The sequence below is a fragment of the Varanus komodoensis genome, unplaced genomic scaffold, assembly GCF_004798865.1.
Source record: "Varanus komodoensis strain SLA01 unplaced genomic scaffold, ASM479886v1 scaffold39, whole genome shotgun sequence".
In the NCBI taxonomy this organism is placed as follows: domain Eukaryota; kingdom Metazoa; phylum Chordata; class Lepidosauria; order Squamata; family Varanidae; genus Varanus; species Varanus komodoensis.
This window is the reverse complement of record NW_025335922.1, coordinates 915876-929433: the sequence shown is the minus strand read 5'-3', so window position 1 is coordinate 929433 and position 13558 is coordinate 915876. Positions and strand designations below refer to the sequence as shown.

General features: G+C 45.5%; 1 protein-coding gene across 2 annotated transcripts in view; it reads left to right on the top strand.

Moving 5' to 3' along the window:
- Positions 1–9128, top strand: part of LOC123028845 (TRIO and F-actin binding protein) — a 66663-nt gene extending 57535 nt beyond the window's left edge. Inside the window, exons 13-19 of one of the 2 annotated variants that reach the window (XM_044441126.1) lie at positions 264–411; positions 1517–1628; positions 2399–2558; positions 3356–3469; positions 5797–5883; positions 7792–7945; positions 8326–9128. In XM_044441126.1, the coding sequence (XP_044297061.1) occupies positions 264–411; positions 1517–1628; positions 2399–2558; positions 3356–3469; positions 5797–5883; positions 7792–7945; positions 8326–8330 (780 nt within the window). In that variant the 3' untranslated portion in view covers positions 8331–9128. Of the gene's footprint in view, positions 1–263; positions 412–1516; positions 1629–2398; positions 2559–3355; positions 3470–5796; positions 5884–7791; positions 7954–8325 lie in introns of those variants that run through there. The other variant, XM_044441127.1, reaches the window with a different exon arrangement.
- Positions 9129–13558: the final 4430 nt, after the last annotated feature.

Here is a 13558-nt window from a genome sequence, read left to right as displayed (position 1 = left end):
TGCCAGACCTGACACTGGTTCCTGGACTCTCCAGAGTTCACATTTCTAAGTGCACAATGTGTAAAGAGAGATAAAAGTTCTACAGCTCCCAACATTCATCAGCCAGCCATATTTGGCTTGGATATGCTGGGAATTGTAGGAGTTTTTTCTGTGTGAATGGGCATAGGATTGTGCCCTGAATCTAGCAATCAGGCTACCAAAAGCTTTTTGTTCTCATTTTCATCTCCTTCCTCTCCCCGCACACCTCAAATCTTACCTGGCAGGAGGCATGCGAGCGCAGTTTAGCAGAGATGGAGACGTCTCACCAACAGGTCATGGCCGAACTGCGGCGGCATCACCGGCAGGAGATGGAACAGTTGCAGAAGGAGAAGGAGCGACTTCTGTTCGAGGAGGCAGCTGCCACTGCTGCAGGTTGATGCCCGTGTCTGTGTGTCTGTGAGATCTCCTTTAGAGTACCATGCTAAAGAATGCACACAAGCAGTCTTTTCTTTATACCAGCTGGAAAATCCTAGTGCCATAAGCCAGTGTTGGGCTCAGATTGGAGAAAATGGGGCTCAAGGCCTTCCCATGCATCTCTGGACCTTTAAGCTCACTGGGTGTCTTTGGACCAGTGGCCCTCTCTCAGACTAACCTACTTCATAGGGCTGTTGTGAGGATAAAATGTGGAGGCATGAACCAGCTTTGAGCTGGTTTTATTTTTATATAAACTTAATAGGATTATAATTATTATTCACTGCATTTCCATACTGCCTCTAGCTGAAGTTGTCTGGATGGCTAACAGCAGTAAGTCATCCATCTAGATTTCAACCAGACCTGACTCTGTTTAGCTTTCAAGATTAGGCAGGATCAGGCATGTCAGGCTAACACACATGCAGTATATAACATATGTGGTGGGGGATTATAGGAATTGTTGTACAACACATCAGGAAGATATCAGGTTGGGGAAAGCTATTATAGAGTTCGATGCATTAGACAGAGAGCTGGGTAGGTCTTTCCGAACCTGGGTGCCCTCTAGAATAACTTATTTTTCCTGATCATTAGCCATGTTGTAGGGACTGATGGGAGTTGTAGTTCAAAACATCTGGATTTGTACCAGGTTGGCAAAGGCTGGCATAGATGTATGCTATGCTATTGTGCTGTATGGCATAGGAGTAACTGAGGACTGGCCAGCAAATTTCTGAACATAGGAAGCTGCATTATCCGGAGTCAGGCACTTGGCCAATCTAAGCCAGTGTTGCACACTCTGACTGACAGCAGCTCTCTGGCACCTTGCACAGAAAATCTTCCTTATCTGCTTGCAGTTCCTTTTAATTTAGAGATGCCTCAGATTAGATTTGGACCTTGTGCATAGAAAGCACTTGCTTTCCCATTGATCTCTGACCCTGCCCAAGAAAACCCTTGCTTCTCCCATTAGTTAGGAAGCAATAAAATGCACCAGGCATCTCAATTTGGTAGAGTTCATACGGGTGCCACCTCCTCTCTCGCTCATTCTTCCTTTCCTTTCCCTTTGCTTTAGCAATTGAAGCACTGAAGAAGGCACACAGGGAGGAACTGAACAAAGAACTGAGCAGGACCCGCAGTTTCCAGAAAGGGGTTTTAGACTCAGATGCACTTCATCAGCAACATCGGTAAGCAACACTTCTAGAATTACATTTTGCCCCTTTGCAAACTTTGAATGTTGACCCCTAGGAGAGAGGGAGGGAGCAATGGTGGGTTCCCACATGCAGGCTGCAGTGCCACTGGTGCTGAAGAAATGGCAAAATGCCCAGTTGTGACATCCTGGCTGCTTAGTTATCTCGGGCACGGGAGCCAAATGTTGCCCTTCCCAGTTCAGTCTTGAGTTTTCCTGATAGCCACACCCCCTTCTCCTGACCACACCCCCTTTCCCCCAGTTGCTGATTGTTTAGTGATTTCCAGGCTTTTATGCAGGTTTTTCCCCACCTATCCTGAAAGGCTTTAATGCCTCTTCTAAGGCAGAATGATCGGCAATAAGGGCTTTCAGCTAAAATATGCTGGCATTTTTTGTCTTGCCTGCTTTTACCTTCAGTCCTACTCCCCGCTACAGTGCAGCTTCCAAGACCTTCTGCAAAACTGAGTTTGGCCCTCACACTGGACTCCCCACCCCATCTTAAGCTTAAATATTGTAGATCTGCATAATATACATCTTCACTGGAAGCCCTACTTCTTTTCCAATTGTAACTGTTAGTGATTGGTCATTTGAGACCTGACTGATCCTTTCTGCCGCCGAGCACCTTTTATCCTCTGGTCAAGGTACAGCTTTTGTAGCCCTTGGGCCAGCGGGTGCTGATATACCAGTGTTGGGAGGTCTGTTGCTACTGGGAGCCTGGGAGGGGAAATAACAGGGAGTCCTGGTGCAACATTCCAACCTCTCCTGCAGATCCGATGTGGAATCTCTAAAGCGGGAGCTGCAAGTGCTTTCGGAACAGTATTCACAGAAGTGCCTGGAGATTGGGAATCTCATGCAGAAGGCAGAAGAACAGGAGCAACTGCTGCAGCGCTGCCAACAGGAGGGAAAGGAGCTGCTGCGGCAAAACCAGGCAAGTGGCTAGGAACTTAGGGAGGTTGCTAATACCAAGTGAGACCATGGGCCCAGCTACCCAGTGTTGTTGACACTGACTGGCAGCAGTGGTTCTCCAAGGCTTCAGGCAGAACTCATTCCTCTCCATACTTGAATATGCTGTGGATTGAACCCGAGACCTTCTGCATGCAAAGCAGGCCCTTGGCCACCAAGCTATGGCTCTGCCTCTAAATATAGGAAGTGTTGCTAAGGGAAGGAATTGGAATGGTGCAGGGGGGGGGCAGCATTTGAGGAAGGTCTTTACGGGTGGGGGGGACTGTTGCAATCACTGTAAATTTAAGCAGCTTTAAAAGTCCTTCAGAAGTCAGGCAAAAAGCTCCAAGTTCTTGCTTGACATTTTATAGAGCAGCTGCTGTTGGGTCATGATACTTGAGGCTTTTGGCAATGGTTTTGTGAAGACTGACAAATGTCTTGTTTCTGAAGCAAGCTGAGCAGGAACATGGCAAGCTGCCTTATTCTGGTTGCACTGTGGGTCCTAGCCCAGTATGGTTGGCAAGGCACTGACTGGCAGCTGCTCTCCAGGGTTTTAGGCAGGGGTTTTTCCAGCTCTACCTGGAGCCACCAGTGGTTGAACCTGGGACCTCTGCATACAAAACAGATATGTGAGCTTCAGCCCTTCTTCTAAATAGCATGGGCTATACTAAAAGCTGGGGAAAGGGGTAAGGAGTCCTGGAAAGATGGACTTATGATTTGTGTCCATTGCCACCCTTAAGCTGAATAAAGCAGATGCCCCAACTTTTGCATTCTTGCCTCCAGGAATTACAGAGGCGCCTGTCAGAGGAGATTGGGCAGTTACGGACATTCATCACAGCCCAACGCTCACAGGATGGTGCTTCCCATAACAGTGAAAGGAACTCTTGTGAGCTCGAGGTGAGGAAGATGATTGCTTTTTGTTGAACAGAAAATCCCTTGTTTTCTGAGTTTCTGTGTCTTGGGTATGAACAGCTGCTTACATCAGAGAGCACAGTGTTTCAGAGTGCCAAGAAAATAGTCATCGATTTGGAAGGCTGGAAAGGGGAGAGGTTTGTGCAATTTCCAGCGGCATCTGCATTTGGAAAAAAATTTATAAACAAAAAAACAGTACAGCAACGAATGAGTGATTCAATCTGGAGAGTGCCTTACTTGGATCTTAATACAAACCCGTTGTTAGTCATGCATGGATTTTCTGACAAGTTTTAGGGCAGCCTTGCTTCCCCATAGGTGAAATGCAACTATTACTTATTTCAGTTTGTATGCCACTACAGTAGCCCATATCTGGGCTCTTTCTGTGGCTCACGACAATGGCAATGGCTTACTAATAAAGGTGAGCTCTTTCACAGGATGGTTCTGAGCGCTGAAGGGCTGTGCTTGCATTTTATACAAAAAGTAAAAGGGAAAAATAATGATAGCATATAGAACAAAGAAGAGCTGTAACCAGGCGCTCCATCAGCAATTGGCATCTTGGTACTTAGGGGCAACATTGTGCCCTGGATACCTCACTTGGCACCCATGAAGCTGTTCTGCTACCCCACACACTTCTTTTGAAAAATTAACACATTTTCACCCTGGCAGCTAGGATTGCTACGAAATAGGTTTCTCATGGCACTGAAAACTTTGGGCTCAAAGGCAGTTCAGTGCACTGCGGCTCAGATCCCATTTTTGCCTTGTTGTCAGTCTTTCTGGCAGGTTACCTATCCTTTGCTATGCTTCCTATGGAAGCCATTTTGTGGTGGCGCCCAGGACAGTTTCTCAATTGCCAAACATATTTTCAGCCCCTGGGCTACATGAACTACAGCTTTGCCTAACCTGACACCCTCTGGATGTATTGGAAAGCAACTTGGTTGGGATGACTGGAGTTCTAATCCAACAGATCTGGAGAGTGCTAGGTTGGGAAAGGATGGTCTGCTCTGTGTGTAAAGCTTTGGCTCTTGTCCTGTTTCGGGTTAAACTCAAAGAAACTCAGAACTTCTCCAGCCGCACATGGGGGTTTCGGCATCATGCAGCTTAACCAGACATGTATAGAATCTCTAGTTTTGCATTTACCTGCTAAAGGAAGACAGCAAGGTTCAAAGGGCACTGAAATTCCTGTTCTTCGTGTGTGTATCCACAAAAACCATGGGATACTGAAGTCCATCTATGCCCAAATTAAAAAAAAAATGTTTACACAGAACTGTGAATGGTTTGATCCCATCTACAGCAGATCTTCCTTCCTTTCAGCCCTTCTTTCCAGCTTTGTTGCTGTATCTCCCTCTGTTGAAACCAAATTCCTTTCCACTGTGTTCATTTTTATGGCTGCCCTGCTTCTACCTTTGATGATTTCTGGAAATCTGCCTACAGATTATGGTCCAGACCAGTGTTTGCAGGACTCCGTCCTCTGAAGTTACATGTTAGAAATTTGATTCTACTTATTTTAGAGCAATGGACCTCTTAGCTGAATGTGAAATTCTATAGTTGTTGCTGAGTAGTCTTGTGAAAACCATTTGATTAATAAAAACAGAGCCTCAGTTGTAACTTGATTTGTCTCGAGTATGCTGAAAGCACTTGACAATGATTTAAAAGAATGAAAGAGTAAAAACAAAAACATTAAAAGTGGCAAAAGCATTAAAACATTAAAAGTTACCTAACTCCACAGTGCTTTGACCATTTGTGCTTGACACCTTTACACTGAACTGAGCTTGGATTGGCTATTGGTGCGCTACTGCAAATATAGTTTTGCAGTGGCATGGTAATGGCCTGCCAAAAGCTAGTCCATGCTGAATTCAGAACCTGAAAGCTGATCCACAGAGCTAGCTGTCTGTTTGTGGGCTACTGCAAATGGAAGTTGCATACCTTCCTCCCTGCCAGTACGCACAGCTGCCACCGGCTGTGCAGTGATTGTGTGAAGAAGCCCTTGGCGTCTGTTCTCTACTCAGGTTGGATTACTTGCCAAACCTGGTTGCACTCCAGACAGTTGTGAGTACTTCGTCCATATTGAAAGCCACTTGGCTTGCTCATGACAATGTGCATACTCCAGTGTCTTTGCTTCATGCCAGAAGGCATTTCAGGACACTTAGGCAATCTCGCTTTTGCTATTTCTCCAGGGCAATAAAAAGAACAATTTCGCTCTTGATGCTTTTCCAGAGCAATACAAAGTTAATCGCAGTTTATTGAAAACTGTCTCCCTGGTTAATACTAAGACTTCTCTCCCTTACTTTTCTCCCTTCTGTCCTTCTTCACAGGTGCTGCTCCGAGTGAAGGAGAATGAACTCCAGTACATGAAACAAGAGGTGCAGTGCCTTAGAGATGAACTACAAATGATGCAAAAGGTAAACCTCTAAGGAGCAACTTGGATTTGCTTGTTTGTAGGAAGAAGGTGAAGTATGTCTTGCTCACATCTTAAAGCAGGGATGAGGAACCTGTTTCTCCAGATGTCATTGGACTCCAGCTTCCATCCTGGTCTCTGGCCAATAGTCAAGCTGGCTGATGGGAGTTGTAATCCAGCAGGATCACTCCTGCCTTAGAGACAGGCACAACAGGTCAGTGTGGCCTTCCCCAGACTGGTTCCTTCCTGACATGCAGGACCATAGTTCCCTTCTCTGGCAGCAAAAATTAAATCCATTATTCTTCTCTTTCTTGCAACTTTTGGGGCACAAACTTTATATATTACGTTCATATCTTGTAAGAAATGCAAGGTGACTGGCGTAACCCTCCTGCTCTGTGTTTTGGGGTCCCCAACTGAAGTGCTGGCTGGGGCTCTTCCAGATTCAGCTCTCCTGTTGCACCATCCCCTTCGCCACATGGGGATGGTGCAACAGGAGCATTCAGCTGGCAGCCTTAGACTGTCTGAATCCTAGCCTTTGAACCAGGATGGATCCCAGAAGTGCTAGCAGAGAGCATACTGGCTTTGCTCTTCAGAGCTCTGGGTAGAGGGTGAGGCTTTGCTTAGGTCCTCCAAGCTGGAAGTGTCCCATCTTTGCCCTAAAGCAGAAGTGGGCCACATGTGGCCATGGTCACTAAAGTTAGGAACAGTAAAAAAGGGAGGGGCATCTTGCTGTCAAAATCCAGCAGCCCATCTTTTGCCATTGTCCAGCTTAGCATTGCGGTGGTGGCAGGAATGCAACCGCTGGGGCAAAAGACTCCCTGACCCACCCAATGCCTCCCAACCCACCCACCTACCACTGCCCTTAATCATGAAACAGAAGGATTATAGTGGTGGGCTCCTTCTCCCCTGTGCATCTGCACCTTCCCATTCTTCTTAATTGCTCTGCAGTGTTACTAGATTTGCATGCCCCCTTTTTTCCCAGAACAGCAGCATTCCAGAATGTCAGTGTACGATCAAAGTTAAATTCACATTACCCATTCACATTACTGTTACCCATTTTTAAATTTTTGTTACCCATTGCAGGCATGCTGTCCAGCCACACTCAAAGCTGTACTGTCAAAATCTAGTTCATAACCAGCACATCAAGGCCTTCCAATCTACAGTCTCTAAGATTCCTTCAGCTTTTAAAATTTCTGTTTCTCACCAAAGGGTTTCTATTACACTAGGGGTAGGGGTTCAGGACACCCTTCAGCCTGAGAGTTGAATTCCATTTTGGAGAATCCTTTAGGAGCTTTATTCCAGTGGTATTTTAGGCCAAAGATGAAAGGGGAAGTGCCCAAAATACCAACACAGAAACATAGAATAGTAGAATTGGAAGGGGCCATGAAGGCCATTGAGTCCAACCCCCTGCTGTTGCAGGACACCACGTTACACCATCCCACTCAGATGGCTGTCCAGTTTCTTTTTGAATGTCTCTAGTGTGGGAGAGCTCACCACCTCTCTAGGCAGCTGGTTCCACATACTTTAGTTTAAAACTATTACTGCCAGGAACTAACCTTTTAGAATGGGGAGATAAATGGCACAAAAGCTGGGAAATCAAGCAAACTGTTGGTGGGTGGGAAGAGGGGGTGAAGCTGGGGAAGGGGTGTGGCCACTTTGGGAATTCTTGGAGGACCTAATTTGGCACCCTGTTCTGAGGTTCTGCACCACTAGAGGAGAATCGGTGAGGAACCTTCAGAGACCTCTGGCCCCCTGCAGTCTGTACTTCCATGCAGCTACCATGTTCTTCCAGCTGTTCTATTTTTTGGGGGGGAGGGGGAGGGCATAGAGTAAACTGAACAAGAGGATTCTCTCAGGGATCTTTCCATGAGCTAAACAGCAGTCTCCGTGCAGTGATTCCTTCCTCTCCCAGGACAAGAAGTTTGCCATGGAGAAATACCAGGACGTCTACACAGAGTTAAACCACATCAAGCAGTGGTCGGAGCGGGAGATTGAGCAGCTGAAGGAGCATCTGCGCCTGGCCATGGCAGCCTTGCAAGAGAAGGAAATGCTGCACAACAGTATTGGCAAGTAGAGCTTGATTAGTCCAAATGCAGAGGAAGGGAGGGTTTGGTGGATGGGGGCTTCTTCCCTGCAGCATTAGAGGACTCCCTTGTATTGGGCATAGGGCCTCCTTGGAAGCTAGGCAAAGGGGTGTTTGTGTGCTCACTTCTTGCTGCAAAGAGTGGCAGGGCAAGAGTGATCTGGGTGAGGATTGCTGTGGGGTGGAGTGGAGAATACAGGCAGCTTAGGCGGCGGGATTCAGCAGCAGCAGGTGTGCTCTCATGGGGGGAACATGTTAAAGTCCTGGAGGGGACACAAGTGGTGCACCTCTGTCCTAAACCTTGCGCAGTGTAATACGTTTCAGGCGTTAATTTCCTTAATTCTTTTTTTGTCCATTCCTCAGGTTAATTGGCTTTGAGTCCCTCACTTTGGAGGACAAAGATGGAACCTAGCAAGCAGCATCCCCCTCCAGGAAAACAGGACCAAACCTCCATTGGACTGTCCATCACATGTACCTGCATTACTCAGCGTGTATTGGGCTGGAACCTAGTATTTGCACCTTCTGGGGATTTTATACATGAAAATATATTTTATATGGTTTTGAGGGGTGGGTTACATTATGGAATCCTATACTATGTTTTAAGCAGCAGTTGACCAGAGAAGTAAACCAGATCCTTCTCCCCAGCCTCCTTTTAGTCATCATAACTGATCCCTCTTCCAAAATCCTTGAGTATATCTAAAATACCAATGGCCACCTACTTCCAATTCTTTTCAAGCAGAGACAGAAAGTCACACACATCCAGCTTTATGGTGAGTCTCCTTGGAAATGACAGCATCGCTTCGTGGTGATGCACCTTGCTGGGAGAATGTTTTACTGATGGCTTTGTCAGAGAAACTGGTGTCGGTCCAAAGACTACACAAGGTTTTTCATTCATGTTCGCTTCCTTTTGTTAAGGATCTGGGACTAGTTGTTCATTTTCACAACCTTGAAACACAAGCAGATTTTTTCCCCATGTTGTTGAAAATGCCTGTGCATCCTACCACAGTGACAGCATCCACAGCATTCCAGAAGCTCGTCTTCCACTTGTATGTTCCTGTGAGGGGCGACTTCACTGCTAATGTCGCCAGAGCCAAATGATGACGGTGACTGATTTCTTCTTTTTCTGCACAGTTATAAACTAACTTAATAAAATCCTGAAACACAAACGTTGGTGCTGCTTGTTTGTTTCTTGGTTTGGCAACAAAAATTGTTACGAACTCTCTCTGCAGCAAATCAGCCCTCTCTAGCTTGGTGTTTTTCGGGTATGCTGGACTCTAATTGCCATCCTTCTCAACCAGCTGGGGAGTTGCATTCTGACAAATCTGGATGGCCCCAGGTTGGGGAAGGCTACTGTACTCAAAGTTACGGTAAGTGCTAGACATGCTATATTCACAGAAGATCACGTTTGCTGTTTTCACATCCGCTTTACCATCACCGGTACCTAGTGCTATTTGACAGCTCAAATCAGTTCACCTATTTTATCTCCCTCCTCTTCAGAAGCTTGTAAGGCTGGGATGGCAGACCATAGAAAGGAATCTTTTCATAGACGATGAGATGATTTGCAGTAAATCAGCAAGTGCACGACTCCCAATTGTTTCACAATGGCATGAACAAAACAAACATCTTAAATCAGGTTGTTAATAGCCTGATCTCCTATAAGGTGCATGTTGATTTGTACTTGTATGAACTTGTATCCTAATATATGACAATTTGCTCAATCTTTGTTGGATTCCCATGCTTGAGTCAACACTTTGTCTCCTTAACAAGAGCCCCAAGGTCCATCTGATCCAGCGTTCTGTTCACAGGGTAGCCAAGCAGCTGCTCACAGAAAACCCAGCTATGGCCATCAAAACTATATGTAATAGCCTCCTCCTTGAATTTGTCCAACAATCCAAATTTAAAGCCATCCAAATTGGTGGCGTATTACTGCATTGTGTGAAAGGGAATTACACAGATCAATCATGCGCTGTGTGAATATGTATCTCCTTTATCCTGAATCTACCACCAATCAGCTTCAGCTTCACCGGATGACCCCCACATTCTAGTATGTGAGGGGGGCACAATGCTTCCTGTTCACTCTCTACACAACATGCATGATTTTGTACACCTACATCTCCCTTGTCTTTTTGCTAAGCTAAACCCAGATTTTGTAACCTTTCCTCACAAAAGGAGTTGCACCAATCCTCCATGTTTTTTGACAATTTTTCCAACTGCAAAATACTCCTTTTTTAGGTGGAGTGACTGCAACTAGACACAGTATCATAAATGTGGTTGCACCATAGATTTGTATAAGGTCAATATAATCTTGTCAGTTTTCTTTCCAATTCCTTGCCTAATTATGCCTAACATTAAGTTTTACCTTTTTCGCAGCAGCTGCCCCCTACAACCCCAGGATCTCTTTCTCAACCAGTCACTGCTAGCTCAGAACCCATCAGGTTATATTTGAGGTTGTGATATTTTGCTCCAGTGTGCACTGGGATTCCTAGTATCCTTTTTAGGAAAAGAGATTCTACAGGCCTGAAGTCTGCCTTGCCTACTGTTCTGGTTGGCTGGTTAGTAGTATCCACCATTCCTTCACTTCCAGGAACAGTAAACTCCAGTGGTGAGTGCCAGGAGGACTGAGCCAAAGTGAGAGGAATCAGCAGGGCAGGCACCTATATCAGTGGGGCTCCATATGGAAACAGAAACAGAGCAAGTCAGAAGGGGCTTCCTGGGCCATCTAGTCTGACCCCTGGCTCTAGCTGGCTCCACTCATGACATGCCTACTGTGTACATGCCCAGCCTATCCTTAATAGAAACAGGCATATCAACAGCAGCTTTTATTCTGAGCTTTATAGGAACTATACATGATGGTGAGCCTGTTTTGGGAATGAAGTTCAAAACAATGGGTAGCTCCTATAAAACTTGAGAAAAGCAGCAATCGACAAGGAGCTCTACTAACAGCAGTCACCAGCCTCCCCTGGTTACTGGCAGGCTTGGGGGATCCCTGAGTTTAGCAGATCATTACAGGTGCCATGCTGTGCATGATTAGAAAGAAAACTGATTCTATGCTGGATGGAGCATGCTGGGACTTGTAGGCCTTTTTTCTGTTCAAACATCCACAGGGTTGTGCCTTAAAGGAGCAACATTTCAGTGTAAAAGGTTATGAAGGCTGAATAATGCCCCAGAGTCATGGAGTGCTGAGTTGGGGAAGGAATGGACTGTCCTTGACTACCAGTAGGTGCTATTTCGAAGGAGGGCCTATTGGCCAGGACCCTAAACAGAATCAGCCCTCTTAAGAGGTGAGGATGTGCTACAACATTGGTTTGTTAATGGTTACACTTGCAAGCTAGCATGCTGTGTAGGGAGCAGAACCCAGGGAATCAAGGCTCTCAGAGACAGTGCTGGCACTTTTTGGATTAGCAGGTGCCAGCAGGATCTGGCACCCCCACAGGCTTCCCTGTTCTCTCTGAGCTTCACTGAGATCCTCTTAGTAGCTGTGGGGGAATGAAATTTCTCAGCAACAAAATACTTTCTTGGTTATAATACAGTCCTTTGGAGTAGCTTGGTCTGCAATGGACATTCTATGGAAACTGCTAGAGGTTTGTACGGATCAACGTAGTTGCCTGGATTTTGGGACCCTGCTGGGAAGCATGGCTATGACTGCCACGAAGAGCGCTTGCGCTTCACAATTTGCAACTACAGAATGTGATGTGCAAAAATAATGGGTCCCGTTCTTCAAAAGGCCTGATCGAAGTGTGTGAACAGGTCGCAAAACCACAAGTTTTTTCTTTCTTGCTTTCATGGTAACCTGGCCTTAGGTTGCTTTCTGTTAGGTTGCTTGAAGCAACATTAGGAGATACTAATGTTCATCTTCAGGCCTCTCTAGCAATTGAATTACTACTGAATTATGGCTTTCTAGTTAATGTGAAAATAATAGATTAACCCACAATTGCCCTAAATATCAGGAAAGTGTCAGGCTGGGGATGGCTGCCTTAACTATTTGTACAATCTATGCCTCTTATTGAAGGAAGATACAAGTATCTCACTTAAAGTCTTTGTTAGCAATTTGCTGCTTTTGCATTTGTTCTTTTCTGCTTACTAGGATGAGCTGGCCTCACTAAAGCTTCTATTCACCACCATGAGGGTTAGAAACATGCTCCTTAAAAGGTGTGATCTTTTGAAATAGGAAGTTGTGATGTTTTAATGTGCTGAATTATGTGTATACTTTTGATGTGTGCATACATCAGAAGCATACACAGTTCTGCTTATGATGGCTACTGGATTAGTGTTCCAAATTTATCTGTACCCAAACACCAACTACTGTTTTCGGATCATGGCATTGCCCCTTAAGTAGCAGTGCAAATGAGTCATTGCTGCAGTAGCAGTCGCAGCATAGGATTTGGTTGTGTAGAAAGAAATTGCTTTGTTCTGAATATATAATCTCCCTCTTTTTTGAAGTAAAAGCTATATCAAAAAGCATTTAGTGTAGTCTAAGTAAATGTTCATTTGTGTAAAACCTGGCCATGTTTGGGGCCGATGGGAAGTATAATACAAAACATCTAGAGGGCACCAGGTTGCCCACTGCTGGTGCAAAGCATCCTGAGCATTTTTTTTCTTTAGCTGGCCTAAACAGAAATTGGAGGTAGTGCAAGCCAATTAACTTGCAGTGAGGCCAAATGAGCAACCTGGCAACTCCGTGGTTTTAATTTCACCAGTGCCATGAGCAGTATCCAAAGGGTGCTTATGCCCTCTCATTCTTTTGTGCCCCACCAATTCCACTGTGCAAGCAGCCCACACTGCTTCTGCAATAGCAATTTAGTGCTTCTGGGGGGGCAACCAAAAGTTCCTGGGAGAAGTTGGTGGAGCCAACATAAGGAGCCTGCTTCTTCCAGAGACAAATGCTGCACACTGACACCCCTCAGAAGAATTAAATAGTTAAGGCCACTTGAGCAATGGAATTCTCAGGGCTTGCCACACATGGACAAGAATTGGTGACTCAGTTTGCTAGCAGGGAAGCAGCATTAGTTGCTGCATAAGATGTCCAGAGGTAAATAATTCTCTCCTACTTTGAGCTTCTTCTTGAAAATTTGCAATATGTAGATTGTACTAACCCATCTTGTTGTAATAATATAAGAAAATGTATGCAGAGGATGATCTACACATAAAATACTAAAAATATTTAAATACTTCTTAAAAGATACTGTCCTTGTCCTTTCCATTTAGTCATTGATGAGGGGTAGGATGTAGCTGGGAGCAGTGGGTGCTCTAACTCTTCCTCCTCGCACATGTTAAATTATGGTCTGCTTTCCATGTCTTGCCTACCACACCTTTCCCAACCCACAGCTTCTTTGATGGAGAAGTAGGCGGTAGCATCTACTCCTTGCCATTGTTTGGCCCAGGACAAGAGGCAGGCAAACAAGTAGGCTGCCCTTGTGGAGAGAAGTCCAGGGGGATTATTGGGTCCAGCAGTGGGTCGAAGTGTGAGATATCAGCAGCTGCCCAACTATGTCTTCCATTGCCTTCCAGAGAATTCCATTGCTCTGATGCTGATAAAGAGTAACCTGCTGCCGTGAAGGGCAGTAGCCAGCATGGAAGTAAATTTTAGCTCCTAGTC